The 16,438-nt window shown below is 53.2% G+C and overlaps 1 protein-coding gene across 1 annotated transcript in view; it reads right to left on the bottom strand.

Annotated features, from left to right (window-relative positions):
• LOC103196012 (ATP-binding cassette sub-family A member 17-like) overlaps positions 1–16,438 on the bottom strand; it is a 112,373-nt gene that overhangs the window by 7,391 nt on the left and 88,544 nt on the right. Inside the window, exons 20-25 of the mRNA XM_007939668.1 lie at positions 16,130–16,340; positions 15,292–15,511; positions 10,394–10,552; positions 2,628–2,806; positions 1,881–2,045; positions 1,077–1,271 (exon numbers count right to left, since the gene is read on the bottom strand). Of these exons, the coding sequence (XP_007937859.1) occupies positions 1,077–1,271; positions 1,881–2,045; positions 2,628–2,806; positions 10,394–10,552; positions 15,292–15,511; positions 16,130–16,340 (1,129 nt within the window). The remainder of the gene's footprint in view (positions 1–1,076; positions 1,272–1,880; positions 2,046–2,627; positions 2,807–10,393; positions 10,553–15,291; positions 15,512–16,129; positions 16,341–16,438) is intronic.

The following is a 16,438-nucleotide window of genomic DNA, read 5'->3' as shown; positions in this document are numbered from 1 at the left end:
GGAGAAAGTGAGCCCGGACTCCAGTCACAGAAAGAGCAGGCTTCCTGGGGGTGGAGACTGCTGTGACCCCTGAGACCGTGGCCCTAGTTCCCTTCCTGCCTGGAACTGGACTCAGCCGGTGGCTCAACTTTTGCCCAAATGACAGACAAGCCTGTGAGGGGATGGGTACCACCAGGGAGGTAGTGCTCCGTAGGACAGGCAACCCCACAAGGTCAAAGGGCAGCGTTGGCCCAGGGAGAAGGCTCAGAAGGCAGGAAGGGACAGGGCAGGACAGGAGGGATGAGGGGAAACCATAACCACAGGGAGGAGGTGGGAAGAACGCTGTTACATCATGGGGACTGCAGTCAACGTCACAAACGGTATGTGCTTGGGTGGTTGAACGGAGAACCCATTTGCTCTGTAAACTTTCACCCAAATCACCTTAAAAAGTTAAAGAGTGAAAACAAAACAAGTGACAGGAGCCAGTGACAAAGCAACCCGGTCAGGGTCAGTCTGTGGAGTGAGAAGGAGTGAGGGCTAGGGATGCCGGCTGGAGGACACCCAGGTCCCAGCTGGGGGAAGGACAACTCGACGCAAGGCCGCTGGGACAGAGAGGAGCCAGCAGAGAGGGGGTCAGGAAGGACAGGCGTGGCATTAGGAGACACTGCAGCAAAGGCTAGTCTGACCACAACGACAGAAGAGCCACCTCGGCTGGGTCAGCTCAGCGGGAGGGATGCCCGGTCGGCGGGACCTCGGCTAGTGTGTGTGTGTGTGTGTGTGTGTGTGTGTGCAGGGACCTGGTCCAAGGTCTGTGGGCTGAGGCCGCCGACTTGGACAGTGTGGGGGGACGTACGCCCCTCCCTGCACCAGGAGGCACAGGCGGGGCGGCTGAGTGCGTGGGGCAGCGGGGGGCTCCTGTGGGGCCCGCTGGGCTGCAGGGCCCGTGGACATCTAGGAGGCCAGTGGGCTGTGCAGAAGTGCGCCTGCAGCAGGCGCCTGGATGGAGCGCACACACAGAATCCAAGGGGCCGAGTCCAGGCCCAGTTTCCTTTCCCCAGTCTCGTCCCAGTGCCCCTTCCCGCCGCAGCCACACCCACCTTCCTGAGGTCAGAGCTGACGCTGAAGCCCCGCACAAAGGCGTACCCGGACGTGGGCAGCTCCTCCCCGGTCAACATCTTGAAAATGGTCGTCTTTCCGGCTCCGTTAGTGCCGAGAAGGCCAAAGCACTCTCCCGCTTGCACGGTGAAGGAGACCCCGTCCACAGCCAGCAGGGGCTCCTCCGTGAAGTACACCTGGCGGGATGGCGGCCTGTGAGGAGGACTCCCCCTGCCTGGGCCACGGCTGCGCCCTCCTCCCAGCGCCCCCTGCATATGCAGGCTCAGCTCAGAGAGGCCGCTCCCGTCCGGTCCCTGAACAGGCAGGTCCCACCGATGCCGCCTGCGTGCTCACCACCAAAACTCCAGGGAAACACTGAGCAAGACCAAGGGGCTGGGGGAAGAGCTACAGGTCCTGGAGGCTGGAAGGGTCTTTCAGCAATGTCCTCCCGGCTCTGGGGAAGACTGAAGGACGTGGAAGACTGACGAGCCCTGCCCCGACCCCAGTTCTACCTGGCGCTGCCACCCTGCCAGCCCCCCTCGCTCCTTGAGATCCGCAGCTCTTGTCTCCTCTCTTCCCTTCCCCGGCTTTCCTGCCTGAAGGGCCCACAGGGAGACACAGCAGGGCTGCCCTCAGTCCCCAAGGACACAGATGTGCTCCCACGGGAGCCATGCACAGGCAGATGAGCCCACGGGAGTCTCCCTGGGGCGCCCCGTCTACAAGAGAGGCCTTCCCACTGGCACGTGACTTCGGGATGTGCTCTTCCTCAGGCAAGGGCCCGGAAGAACTGGCATGTCACACTTTACCTTCGATAATTCTTTAACCACCAGCGGGTCCTGCCCACACAGTTGCTCCCAGTGGGACGGCTCCTGCTTCCCCTCCTCTGCCATGTTTTGGTCTCCAGGTGCTGATGGAGGGCTATGAGTCACTTCCTGAACTCCCAAGACAAGGTCGGAAGAGGAGACTTTGCGCTAGGGGAGGAGGTAGAGTCTGAGGGGCACCTCAAGTGGACCGCCCCTGAGGAGGCCTCAGCTCTCACCCCATACCCCCTCCTGTCTCAAGAGCAACTACTTGTATTCCAGACTGAACTGGACGCAGGGGGCATGGCATGTTCATGGAGCACCCACTTTTGGGGGAACCTAAAAAAGATTTAAAGCCTGGGAAGCCCAGCATAAAAAGACCGCAGGCCCTGAAGATGAGTCAACCAAAGCCAGAGAGCAGCTCGCTCCCTTCGGTACTGGATGTCTGTGAGGAGCAGCTGCTGCAGAATGCGGGGTGCTCCGAGAAACCCCAGCCAGTGTATTGTTTCCTCCTCAGCTGTCAAGGGGCCACTAAAGCCCTACGGGGACCAGCACACTAACGGGGGTCACTGAGCACTCAGCCGGAGTCTTCCTCCCTCTCCCCAGGCTCTGGGCGTGGCTGTGGCCTCTCTGCCCCGAGTTCAGACTAGACGGCCTCAGTGTGATGCTCTGAATCGAGCCCAAGACAGATCACAGAAGGATGCCACGGGGTCTTGACTTCTCCCCGGAGGAGTTATGGTCTGATGCACTCACCAAATTTTGCTTCCTGAAGAAGCCAGAGACCCTGGCTGTCAGCCTCCTCAAGGTGTTGGTCTCAATGAGGAAAAGCAGGAGGAGGTACACAGGTCCTGAGATGGCCAGGGCTGTCATGTACTTCCCGATGCCTAGAGATTCCCAGGCATAGATGTTCTCTTGGACCATGTATCCCTCTGCTAACAGGGGACAAGCAGATGTTAGCCATCTTGGGGCAGTGTGCTAAACTTTTCCTTACCTTTTGTACAGAGTGGGCAAATTCCTAGGGAAACAAATGTCATTCTGAAGAACCACGTTCATCACCAACGCTGTTACATGTTCCAGCAGATGATAAACATGAATAATACATTGTTTCATTTGCTATAACCAATGTTTTATAAAAATAACGCAGTGAAAAACACAGGTTTCTGAAGAAATATCCCTGCCTCTGATGGTTAATGGTATGTGTCAACTTGGCTAGACTATGATTCTCAGTGGCCCGGCAGACACTATGTAATCATCTTCCATTTTGTGATCTGATGTGAACAGCCAATCAGTTGGAAGGGGAATTTCCATGGGGTGTGGCCTGCATCCAATATATAAATGAATGTTCTGGCAAAGCTTTGCTCTCCCCTGATCCTGCATTCATCTTGCTGTTATGTTATCTAACCTCACATTCTTCGGATGTGAGAAGCCTGCACCTTGCCACCTGACCTGCAGATTTGGGGCTTGTCAGCTCCTTCAACCACGCGAATCAGGAGAAGGCTGCAGCCTGACCCCTGACCCACAGACTTGGCAGCCTCCACAGTATGCGAGCCATTTCCTTGAAGCTCTGGTGGCGTAGTGCCTAAGGCATCTGACTGCTAACCAGAAGGCTGGCGGTTCAAACCCACCAGGCACTACTTGGAAGGAAGGCTGGGCAATCTACTTCTGTAGAGATACCACCCTGAAAACCCAAGGAAGGGTCTCTGAGTCGGGATGGACTCGACGGCAGCGAGTGAGTGAGTACTTACAATCCCACAATTCGTCTGTCAGTTTCTCATACTGTGCTGGTTTACATGTTGCTGTAACACTGGAAATCAGGCCACCAATATTTCAAACACCACCAGAGGCACCCTGGTGGCCAGGTTTCAGCAGTGCTTCTAGACTAAGACAGACTAGGAAGAAGGATGTGGCCAGGTCCACTTCTGAAAACTTGGTCCCTGGAAACCTTATGAACAGCAGGGAAACACTGTTACAGTGCCAGGAGATGAGCCCCTCAGGTTGGAAGGCACTCGCAATACGGCTGGGGAAGAGCTGTCTCCTCAACGCAGAGTTGACCTTAATGGCGTGGATGCAGTAAAGCTTTCAGGACCTTCATTGGCCGATGGAGCACAACTCGAAATGAGGAAAAAGAGTTGTAAATATCCATTAATAATCAGAATGTGGAATGTACACAGCATGAGTGTAGTAAAACTGGGAGCTGTGAAAGATGAACTGGAACACGTAAAGATCACTATCCTAGGCTTTAGTGAGCTGAAATGGACTGCCATAGGCCATTGTGAATCTGACAGTCACATGGTCCACTACGCTGGGAAGGACGAACTCGAGAGGAATGACGTCATGTTCATTGTCAAAAAGAACATTTTGAGATCTATCCTGCAGTGCAATGGTGGCAGTGATAGGATAATATCCACATGCCTACAAGGGAGACCAGTTACTACTACCATTATTCAAATTTACACACCAACCAGTAAAGCCAAGGATGAAGAAACTGATTTTTTTCTAATCAACTTCTGCAGTCTGAAATGACCAAACATGCAATCAAGATGCATTGATAATTACCAGTGAGTGCAAAATCTGGAAACACAGAAGCACTGGTAGTTGGAAAATGCTCTTGGTGATAGAAATGATGCCAGAGATAGAATTCTGCAAGACCAGCAACTTATCCATGGCAAATACATTTTAATTATTTATGTTTAAACAACATAAACAGTGCAAGTGAGCCTCACCAGATGGAATAAATGTACAGGAATCAGACCGACTCTGTCTGTGGGAAGAGACAATGGAGAAGCTCAATGTCATCAGTCAGAACAAGGCCAGGAGCTGCCTATCAAACAGACCCTCAACTGCTTACATGCAAGTTCAAGTTGAATCTGAAGAAAATTAAAACAAGTCACAGTAAGGAACCAAAATATGACCTTGAGACTATATCATCTGAATTTAGAGACCATCTGAAAAAAAAGATTTGAAGACCAGACAAGTTGTGGGATGACATCAAGGACATCATCCATGAAGAAAGCAAAATGTCATTAAAAAGATGGGAGAGGAAGAAAAGACCAAAATGGATGTCAGAAGAGACTCTGAAATTTACTCTTGAACGGAAAGTAGATAAAGTGAAAGAAGAAATGAAGTAAAAGAGCTGAACAGAAGATTTTAAAGAGCAGCTTGAAAAGAAAAAGGAAAATATTATAATGAAATGGACAGAGACCTGGAGTTAGAAAACCAAAAGGGAAGAACATGCTTAGCAGTTCTCAAGCTGAAAGAGCTGAAGAAAAAATTCACGCCTGGAGTTGCAATACTGAAGGATTATGGGCAAAATACTGAACGACACAGCAAGCATCCAAAGAAGATGGAGGGAATACACGGAGTCACTGAGCCAAAAAGAATAGGTCGACGTCCAGCTATTTCAGGAGGGGGTCTATGATCAGAACAAATGGTATCAAAAAAGAAGTCTAAGCTGCACTGAAGACACTGGCAAAAACCAGGCTCCAGGAATCGACAGAATATCCATTAAAATGTCTCAACAAATGGAAGCAATATTGGAGGCACTCACTCGGTTATGCCAAGAAATCTGGAAGACAGTTACTTGGCCAACTGACTGGAAGAGAGCCATATTTGTGTCTATTCCAAAGAAAAGTGATCCAACAGAATGTGAAAATTATCAGACAAAATAATTAATATCACACACAAGTAAAATTCTGCTGAAGGTAATTCAAAAACAGTTGCAGCGGTATATTGACAGGATACCACCAGAAATTCAAGCTGGATTCAGAAGAGGATATGGAAGGAGGGATATCACTGCTGATCTCAGATGGATCTTGGCTGAAAGCAAAAGATATCACCAAGATATTTACCTATGTATTATGTTCTATGCAAAGGCATTCGACTGTGTGGATCATTAACAAATTGTGGATAACGCTGAGAAGAATGGGAATTCCAGAACACTTCACTGTACTCTTGAGGAACCTGTACATAGACCAGGAGGCTGTTGTTCAAACAGAACAAGAGCATACTGCATGGTTTAAAATCAGAAAGGGAGTGTGTCAGGGTTGTATCCTTTCACCATATTTATTCAGTCTGTATGCTGAGCAAATAATCCGAGAAGCTGGACTATATGAAGAAGAATGTGGCATCAGGACTGGAGAAAGGCTCATTAATAACCTGAGATATGCAGACCACACAACTTTGCTTGCTGAAAGTGAGGATGACTTGGAGCACTTACTGATGAAGATTAAAGACTACAGTCTGCAGTATGGATTACACCTCAACATAAAGAAAACAAAAATGCTCACAACTGGACCACTAAGCAGCATCATGATAAACAAGAAAAGATGGAAGTTGTCAAGGATTTCATTTTTCTTGGATCCACAATCAACAACCGTGGAAGCAGCAGTCAGGGAATCAAACTGCTGCACTGGGTAAATCTGCTGCAAATGACCTTTTTATTTACTTATTTATTTTATTGTGATTTTGGGGAAAGTTTACAGAGCAAATTCACTTTCCATACAACAGCCCACATACACTTTGTCTCATGACATTGACTGCAATTTCCCACAATGCAACAGCTCCCCTCCCACTTCTTCCCCATAGTCACCTCTTCCCTGTGTCCTTCCCTTCATGCATCTCCCACTCTAGCTTAACAGACAACAGCCACAGTCACAGGGACAACCAGTAGGCTGCCATCATCATAGGACAGTGCAGCTGGAGCTCTTTCCAAGCCTCACAAGAAACTGCTGCTGTCCAGCCTGTCTGGTGGTCCCTTAGAAGACCCTACTTGCAAGGCAGTCTGTATTTGACCTGATTCAGAACTTGCCCACTTGTGGAAAATCTTTTCCCCGGGGGCAGGGGCACTTGACTAACTTTCACCAGCTGCTCCTCAGAAGGAAGACTGGGTGGTCCACTTCCTTAGATACCACCTCAGAAACCCAGGGAGGGTTTTGTTTTTTTTTTTAAATTAACTTTTCAGCTGCCTGATGTGGTGGTTGGTAGTTGGGCAAACAATAGATTGACCAAAAAGCTTAAAATAAAAAAAACCATGGAATAAGATGTTCCTTGTTGTTGTTGTTATTAGGTGCCGTTGAGTTGTCTCTGACTCACAGCGACCCTGTGTACAACAGAAAAAAATACTGCCAAGTCCTGTGCCAGTCTCATGATCCTTTCCATACCTGAGCCCATCACTGTAGCCACCATGTCAATCCATCTCATTGAGGGCCTTCCCCTTTTTTGTTGACCCCACTTTACCAAGCATGATATCCTTCTCTAGGGATCGGTTCTGTCTGACAACACGACCAAAGTAGGTGAGACGATGTCTGTCTATTCTTGCTTCCAAGGTACACTCCGGCAGGAGGAATACACAGAGTCACTGTACCAAAAAGAACTGGCTGATGTTCATCCATTTCAGGAGGTGGCATATGATCAAGAACCAATGGTACTGAAGAAGGAAGTTGAAGCTGCACTGAAGGAATTGGCAAAAAACAAGGCTCTAGGAATTGAGCCTTGAGATGGCTCAAGGCCCATTGATATGTTTCAACAAACAAACAGATGCTACACTGGAGGCACTCACTCGGTTATGCCAAGAGATTTTGGAAGACAGCTACCTGGCCAACTGACTGGAAAAGATCCATATTTTATCCATTCCAAAGAAAGGTGATCCCACAGAATGTGGAAATTATTGAACAATATTAATATTGCACGCAAATAAATATTACTGAAGATAATTAAAAAACAGCTGCAGCAGTATATTGACAGGGAACTTTCAGAAATGCAAGCTGGATTCAGAAGAGGATGTGGAATGAGGAATATCATTACTGATGTCAGATGGATCTTGGCTCAAAGCAAAGAATACCAGAAAGATGTTTACTTGTGTTTTATTAACTGTGCAAAAGCATTTGATTGTGTGGATCATAACAAATGATGGACAACATTGAGAAGAATGGGAATTCCAGAACACTTAACTGTGCTCATGAGGAACCTGTACATACACCAGGAGGGTGTTGTTCGAAGTGAAAAAGGGGACATTGCATGGTTTAAAATCAGGAAGGGTGTATGTCAGGGTTGTATCTTTTCCCCATACCTATTCAATCTGTATGCTAAGCAAATAATCCGAGGTGGACTATATGAAGAGGAACTTGTATCACGATTGGAGGAAGACTCATTAACAACCTGTGATAAGCAGACGGCATAACCTTGCTTGCTGAAAGCGAAGATGTTCCCAGGGGTTTGGAAAGCTCCAACGTGCCCCAGGCTCTGCCCAGGCAGAAAGCCAGAGCACAGGCGGGATCACCAACTGCCTGGCTGAGTGTTGGAGGCACACCCCACCATACACAGGAGCCTCAGGGAAAGGCTGGGAGGCTGGTGTTTCCAGATTTTAAAGGGAATCCCTGTCCAACCATTAACTGACCCCTACATTAGCCAAAGAGACATGGGTCACACATGACAAATACGACAGATGTTGCAGAATTAATTCAGTAAAGTCACCAAACAAACAACAACAGAAAGCTGCTATGACAGACCCCTAAGAGGGAAGAGAACCTTCCAAAGCCGACACTTTGTTATTTAAAACATCCAGTTTTCAACAGAAAAGTATGAGACCTGAAGAAATAAGAGGGTCCTGTTTGTGCGCAGGCAAAAAGTAACTGATAGGATTTTAAAAAAGGCCCATGCTTGCCGGTCTGATGGAGCCTGGTGGAACCACTGAGACTATGCCCACTAGCTGCCCTTCAGGTCTGGAATTGAACCCACTCCTGTGGTTTCCAGCCAAGCAAAGACAGGCACATGAGCTGAACATTTACCTGAGGTAGATACACTCCTTGGAGAGAACAATCACGGCAGAAAGAAGGGCTGCTTATGCACTGGGAGACAGCTCAGGAGGCAGGAGTGCATGGAGGGAAGGACACAGGGAAGAGGTGGCTATGGGAAGGAAAGGAGCTCTGGTAGTATAGCGCCTAAGGCACTTGACTACTAATCAGAAGGCTGGCGGTTCAAACCCACCAGCCACTCCTTGGAAGGAAGGTTGGGCAATCTACTTCTGTAGTGATACCGCCTCGGAAACCCAAGGACAGGTCCTTATGAGTTGGGTCCGACTCAATGGCACATAACAATAACAATAACACAAGGTCACGCAACCACCAGGGGAGGAAGTGGGAAGACAGCTGTTGCATTGTGGGAAATTGCAGTCAATGTCATGAGACAAAGTATATGTGAACTGCTGTATGGAAAGTGAATTTGCTCTGTAAAGTTTCACCCAAAGCACAAATAAAAAAAAAAAAAAAGTAACTGATAGGCAATGTGCCTCAGGAGCCCCAACACTGGCTTCACTGGACAGACTCTACAGCCACAACTCAAAATACTGCAAAGAATGAAGACATCCCTGGGTGTGCAGACAGCAAACATGCTTGGATGTCACCCAATGCTTTCGAGCTCTGAGTTCCAGAGGTGCCTTGGAGGAAAGGCCTCGTGATGACCTGCTGAAAAACCAGCCACGGAACCCTCCACAGCTGTGCTCTGACACACGGGTCATCACGAGCAGCACTGACCCGACGGCAGCTGGGCTGGCCCAGGAACCCCAGGGGGCACCCAACGGCAGGGGGGCTGGCCCAGGAACCCCAGAGGATACCTGACGGCAGCTGGGCGGCCCAGGAACCCCAGGGGACTAGATGCATCACCTAATTAGCAGACTGTACCAGTAAAGAGACAGGAGCAGAAACAGTCATTCAGTGGAAGTCACAAGACCATGGCAAGAAAGGCCATACAAAGTGATCCGTCACACCGTGGGGGCCAAGGAGAAGCAAACGGGGCAAAGAATATTTGAAGATGTAATCAGTCAAAGCTTCCTAAATTTACTGGAAAATATTAATCAAAGAAGCGCAATGAAACCCAAAGAGGAAAAATTCAAAGAGACCCACATCTGGAAACATCATCAAACTGAAAAGACAGAGAAAAAGAGGATCTTGGCAGCAGTAAGAGAGCAAACTTCTCCTGTGACCCAGAGACACCACTCTTTGGTGGACACCATGGCAGACGGAAACCAACGTCCACACACCTCTGCCTACAAACGTGCAGAGCAGTGTTACTCGTCATGGCCCCAAAGGGGAGAGAAGCCCACACCATCAATGGAGGGGTAGCAAAACGAGACACGGGGTACTGCCCAGCCCAGGAGCGGAGCACTTCCTCCCAGAGCTGCAGCAGGGATGAGCCCGGGCCATCCCACACTAAGAGAAGGCAGTCAGTCACTAAACACCACATACTGTGTGAGTCCCTCTGTAAGAAATACCCAGGACAGGCAGACACATGGGGACAGGGAGCAGGTGACTGCTGGCCGGGGCTGGGCAGGGGATGGGGTGACTGCCCTCGGGCACAGCGTTTCTCTCGGGAGTGAAGAACACGGTCTGGCACCAGAATGTGGTGGTGGTTGTGTGACCTTGTGAATATACTGAAGTCCACTCAAAGGCACACTTTGAAAGTGTGACTCTTGTTGTGTGACTTGTACCTTAAATGGAATTACCTATTCTGTCTGCAATACTCACAAGCTTGGAGGCAATCAGTCTTGTTCAGCTTCTTGGTGTTGCAGAACTTCTGGAATCCCACGTTGTAGTAGAGGCTGGTCAAAGCCATTCCCAGGCAGTGCCCTGGCAGGACCAGGAATGTGTCATCCAAGGACTTGGAGATGGCCTTGTAGTCCAGATCTGTGAGGGAATCGACGGTGTTAACGTTGCTCACGGACAGAAAGCACACGCCCTCTGTCACCTCTTCTGGCCCAGTGTCCCTCTTTCCCATGTCCACCACAGTACTGGCACAGTCGCAGGACCCCAGGCCAGACACCTGGTCTACCTGAGGTCCTGTTCGTTCTCACCCTGTGCGATAACTCAACTCCCCAGCCCTGTGTTTTCCTTTTATAAATGCCTCTTCATCTGTCACGTTTCCTTCGGTTCCAACTGTTCATGCAAAGAATCAGAAGAGCATGGTGTACTGGAAAAGCCAGTTACCGGGCAGGGGGCGGATCTGCGGCCGCAGGGAGTTGAGGCCCCCAGCCAGCTGGGGGCCAGACCGCGCAGGGCCCAGTCCGAGCTGTGCAGATGTCGCAGATCAGTGACAACACAGTCTTGCCCACACAGTGCATGGACACCAAGCCATCACTGCTTGAAGATGCTGTACAGGACAGATGCCTCTGAAATGCAGTGCTGGCAAATAAAACTGGAGATGCCACGGACTTCCTGAAGAACAAACAAGTCCGTCTGGGAGGAAGGAACAGTAGGAATCCTCCTCAGAAGCAGGTGGTGAATTCTCGTCTCACGTGCTTCGGACATGTGACTGGGAGGACCCAGTCCCTGGGCAAGGACACCATGCTCAGTACAATGGGGGGTCAGGAAGAGAGAGGAAGACCCTCATCACAGTGGACTGACCCAGCGGCTGCCAGGACGGGGCCGAGCACGGCAAGGGCTGTGAGGAGGTCCAGGAGCGGGCAGCATTCCGTCCTGCTGCGCACGGGGTCGCCGTGAGTCAGAGCCCCTCAATGGCACCCAACATTATCATCATGTGCCTCCAAGAGTCCAGAGGACCAACCAGCCGCTAGAAACAAGAGCTCCTTAAGTGCTCTCCTCAGAGGTCAACACGAGTCAACTTTTAAGCTCGTGTTCTATTAAAAGAACGCTGAAAAGAGTTATAAAAAGAACTGCAGTGTATTTTAGGAGCCCTGGTGGCTCAACAAAGGAGCTTCGGTGGCCTAGTGCCTAAGGCATTTGACTGCTAACCAGAAGGCTGGTGGTTCAAACCCACCAGCCACACCATGGAAGGGAGATGGGGCAACCTACTTCCATCAGGAATGCAATGGGGGTTGCTAAGATTCGGAATCAAATCAGTGGCGGTGGGTTTGGTTTTTGAGTGGCTCGGTGGTTAAGTGCTCAGCTGCTAATTAAACAGCTGGCAGTTCGGACCCCCGACTCTCCACAGGAGAGAGATGTGGCAGTCTGCTTCTGTAACGACTGACAGCTTGGGAAACCCTCTGGGGCAGTTCTCTGTCCCACAGCTGCTGTGAGTCTGACCCATGGGCAGGGTTTCGTGGTATATCTTCAATGTTTACTTCCAACAAAGAAACACAAGATGCTTTACAAACTAAAGGACGCACAGCAGCTAATTTGTGAAAGAAAGCACACAGTGTGCTCGGGCCACGCTCCAGTGGGACAGTGGCTGCCAGTTTGTAAGCGTCACTGAGCCTTCACCCCCTACAGGTGCTCCAGGTACTGCCCTCACAAAGCCCAGCAGACCTTCAGCACCCACGAGGAGAAGCCGAGGGGGCGTCAGCACCCCTGCCCACCTGCATGACACCGTGAGACCAGGGGCAAATCAACATGCTCCGGGGAAGACAGTGTGAGGACACCTCCCAGATGCCTGGCAAGAGGCCGAGCCCATTACAGAGCGCTCACGCCACTCCCGGATGTGGTTCGGAGGACAGCATTCTGGACTCTGTGCAGTGGGCCTCCGGGGAGTTCGTGGTGCTGAGCCTGGATGAGTGACATCAGGCCTCCCACCCGCCTTCCCAGGGCGCACTCAGACTCCATGCAGCAGAGAGAGACTCACGCCGGGCAGGACTTGGGAGCTGTGTGCTCAGACTCGGCCACGACGCCCCAGGGTCACGGTGCCCGTGGAGCCTGCTGTGGCCGCCACTGTGGGTTGCAGGCCTTCCCCTCTTCCAGCCACAGGGTTCCCACCAGCTAATCTCCCAGTCTGTCCCAGCTGGGACACCCCCGAGACCACACCCCAAGGTGACCGTGCTGGTACCTTAACTGGAACCGCAGCTTCAGCGTCACCGTCCGCACCCTGACGGACCTGAGCAGGCGGTCAGCTGAGCTTTCCTTTCTCTCATTTCAGGGCGTCTTCTGGGACAAGTGCCCGAGTGCTCACATTCCTTTTGCCCGCCACAGCTGCAGCCGCCCGGATGAGGACCCTAGGGCGTGCTTCCAGAGGCTAAGGCCAGGCAAGCACAGCTACCTATCACAAGCTGGGCCCCTGGGCCCCGAGTCTCTATCTGTTTCCTTCCTGCGGAGCAGGGCAGAGCTTGTAAAACCACAGGCCAGAGGTCAAGCTCCCGGCACCGGGCCCTCCTGCCCAAGACCCACCAGCTTCCTGCTCAGTGAGGAAGCTGGAAAGTGCCGTCTGCCTAGTGGAGCCAGGGCGCCAAGCCTACTGCTGCGCCGGCCTGCAGGGAGGAACACGGGAAGAAAGCGAGAGAAGGGGCCGGCCGACACCGACAACGTCCTCGTTCCCTCCCCCTGCAGGCTCCATTGCAGGCGTGAGGGACCCCCAGAGTCAGGGACCCGTGGCGCCTGCAGTTAGCCTGCTCAGTCCTTGTGCCCTGGGTGAGGCTGGGCTACAGGCAGTTTAAGGTCCTCGCTGGAGTTTAGGGCACGTTTCTCAAACTGAGTCCCTGAGCCACCTGGCTCAGAGTCCCTGCAATGGGCCTTAGGGAGCCATCAGTGTCTACGGGGCACCGGTGATGGTGGGAGCCTCGGCGGGGACCTCGTCAGTCTCCGCAGCCATGCCCGCCTCGCTCGGCCTGCTCCGGGGGCGTCCGCTCCCCTTCCAGCATGAAGTCCACTCTCCGCTGCCTTTGGTGGTCCGACCGGGCGGAGAGGCTCTCCTCTGGAGCTCCGTGGGTTTTGAGCGTGAAATGTGTGAAAGGTCACACGGAACTCTGAGGGGGCCGCAGGCACGGTGCCCGAGTGGGGGGCAAGGTAAGGCACAGCGTGGAGGCGTGGACAGGACCAGCGTTATGGTGGGAGGGTGAGTGAGTGCTCCCTTCAGCTGTCGGGACGCGAGCGTCGCCCCTGCCGGCTGGGTCGTTTCCTGAGGATTATCTATTGCAGTGAGACGCGTATTCAATAACTGGACGAGCTGATGGACTGTGGTCAATGTATACACCTGTGTCACCAACACCCCAATCAAGTCATCGATTGTTTCCATGGCTCCTGTGTCCCGTCCTGGCTGTCCCCCGATGACAGACGACCCTTAACAACATGGGGTCTTGACCACACATCCACTTAGACGCGGATTCTTCTCAAGATATGGCTCTTGGAAAATTGGAGAGCTGACAGACACGGCAGCAGAGGAACAAACAGAAGCCACCATGACGGAGATGAGCCAGACGCTGAGGAAGAAGCCTGGAAGCTGCAGGGCCAGACACAGATGGCGTCAGATGGCCCGGCGAGGGCCGTTACTCAAGGCTGCCTCTGACTCCAAGACACGGATCCTTCTAGGGTACGGGCACTGAAACTAAAGCAAATGGCAGAAGCAGTGGTGCTGTGGAGAAACGTTTCTACAGAAACGAGAAAGAGAAATGAGGATGTACTTCCCTCGCGTGAGACAGAGTGTGCCTGCCTCTGCCGCCTCCCCTCCGCCCCTCCACCTCTTGAAGGCTGTAGATCTTCACGATGACCCACGCCCCTGGATGAACCCCACCTACTCAGCACGTCACACAGCTGCGCACGTGTGGGCGGTGTCGTGTGACGCTACGAGCCGTACAGCGTGAATCGACTGCCTGGGTGGTCGTTTAGGTTTCCCGTCAACAGTAGGTGGTTACTGTTGTTGTTGTTGTCATGTGCCGTCAAGTCGGCCCGACTCATAGCGACCCCTCCTTGGGTTTCCGAGGCAGTATCACTACGGAAGTAGGATTGCCCAACCTTCCTTCCGAGGAGTGGCTGGTGGGTTTGAACCGCCAGGCTTCTGGCTAGCAGTCAAGTGCTTTAGCCACTATGCTACCAGGTGGTTACTAGTTAAGCTTTTTGGGGACTCAGAGGTTAGATGTGGAGCTTTGACTGGGTGGAGGCTGGTGCCCCTCCCCCACACCGTTCAAGGTCAGCCGCGCTTCTGCTGCTCTCGGCTTCAAGTCAGTGGCATCAGAGCGGCGGCTCCTCCGTGGCCGCCGTCCCTTGCCCAGCAGCGTGCCTCTCCGTCTGTCCACACTGTTGCCTGCGTCCATGCTCGTTTCCCTTCTCTGTTGCTGAAATGTAAGGAGCCCTGGCGGTGCAGTGGTTGAGGCATTTGGCTGCTAGCCTAAAGCTCAGCAGTTCGAAGCCACCACCAGCTACTCCGTGGGAGAGACGTGAGACACTGCTTCTGTGAAGACTGAGAGCCTTGGCAACCCTGCGGGCAGTCCCACTGTGTCCCCTGGGGGTGCTGCGGGTCAGCAGCTACTCCCCAGCAGTGGCGGGGCTTCAGGACTGCCACTGCATTTCGTGAGTGCACCCCATCTGTGTCCCCGTTCCCCTGGGGACAGCTGTCTGGGACGCTCCCCGTTTGGGAATCTTGAGACTAAGGCTGCTATGCACATTCTCGCACAAGACCTCCGCAGACACACGTTTGCACGGCACAACCGCTGTGCCGCTAGAGCAAGAGCAGTGGGTGGGTCCTGTGGCCCGGACGGCCTCACCTTTCTCACTGGTGAGGGAGACGAGGATGAAGGGGCCGATGCTCAGGAAGTTGAGCGCCACGATGAGCTTCACGAAGGCACTGCTCGTGCTGGAGAAGCAGAGGCTGGCCGCGTAGATGAGGGGGACGACAGCCCAGCCATAGAGCAGCAGCGTCAGGAGCACCGCCGGGCCGCCAGCCCCGAGGCTGAAGGCTTCCTCCCTGTAGCGCAGGAACACCGTCTGGGGAAGGGGGGATTGCAGCCGTCACCCGGAGCCAATCCCAAGCCCCGAGGACAGCCGGCACCCTCAGCGTGAACAGACAGGGCTGGGTGACCTCCCAGGCCGACGCCCTTCTAGCTCTCGTCCACCAGAGCCCAGGAACAGGCTCTGCACCTGCAAGTCGGTGGCCACAGGCAGTGAGATGAGGGGCCTCAGAGATGTTTTAGGAATGACCACAGATGGAGTCTGCCCTGCGGGAAGCAACCGGCCACCCTGGAGCGCCCGTCACTGAGCACCAGCAGGGCCCTGGTGAGCCACTCGCCCCTCTTGGATCCAGGGACCAGGGCGGTTTCCTCCCAGCTTGAGGTGCAGCTGTGAGCAGCCACACGGTAGGGGCCCTGAGTCAGGCCCCTTCGCTGCTAAAAACACTGGGGACCGAGGCAGTAATGGGGGTGCTTCACACCGGGGGTCCCCACATCAGGGCTGAGGCTGTCAACCTGGACCCCCACCAGTTCCGGCTCTGGACAGTGCTCCCTGCCCAACCTCGCCTGGAGGGGACCCCTTCCCCTGAGCAGCAGCAGCAGGCTGGGGGCCACTTGGCCGGCACCCCACCTGTAGGGGACCCCACCCCGTGCTCACCAGCAGCAGGAACAGGCTGGGAGCCACTTGGCCAGCCCGCCACCTGTAGGGGACCCCCCCAGCAGCAACAGCAGGCTGGAGACCACTTGGCCAGCCCCCACCTGCAGGGGACGCCCCCAGCAGCAGGCTGGGGACCACTTGGCCAGCCCGCCACCTGTAGGGGACCCCCCCCAGCAGCAGCAGGCTGGGGACCACTTGGCCAGCCCGCCACCTGTAGAGGACCCCCCCAGCAGCAGCAGGCTGGGGACCACTTGGCCGGCACCCACCTGCAGGGGACGCCCCCAGCAGCAGGCTGGGGACCACTTGGCC

Source organism: Orycteropus afer, unplaced genomic scaffold (genome assembly GCF_000298275.1).
Source record: "Orycteropus afer afer isolate SDZICR_OR568_19922 unplaced genomic scaffold, OryAfe1.0 scaffold00061, whole genome shotgun sequence".
NCBI lineage: Eukaryota > Metazoa > Chordata > Mammalia > Tubulidentata > Orycteropodidae > Orycteropus > Orycteropus afer.
The sequence above is the reverse complement of the archived record's forward strand: the minus strand, read 5'-3'. Positions and strand labels throughout refer to the sequence as shown.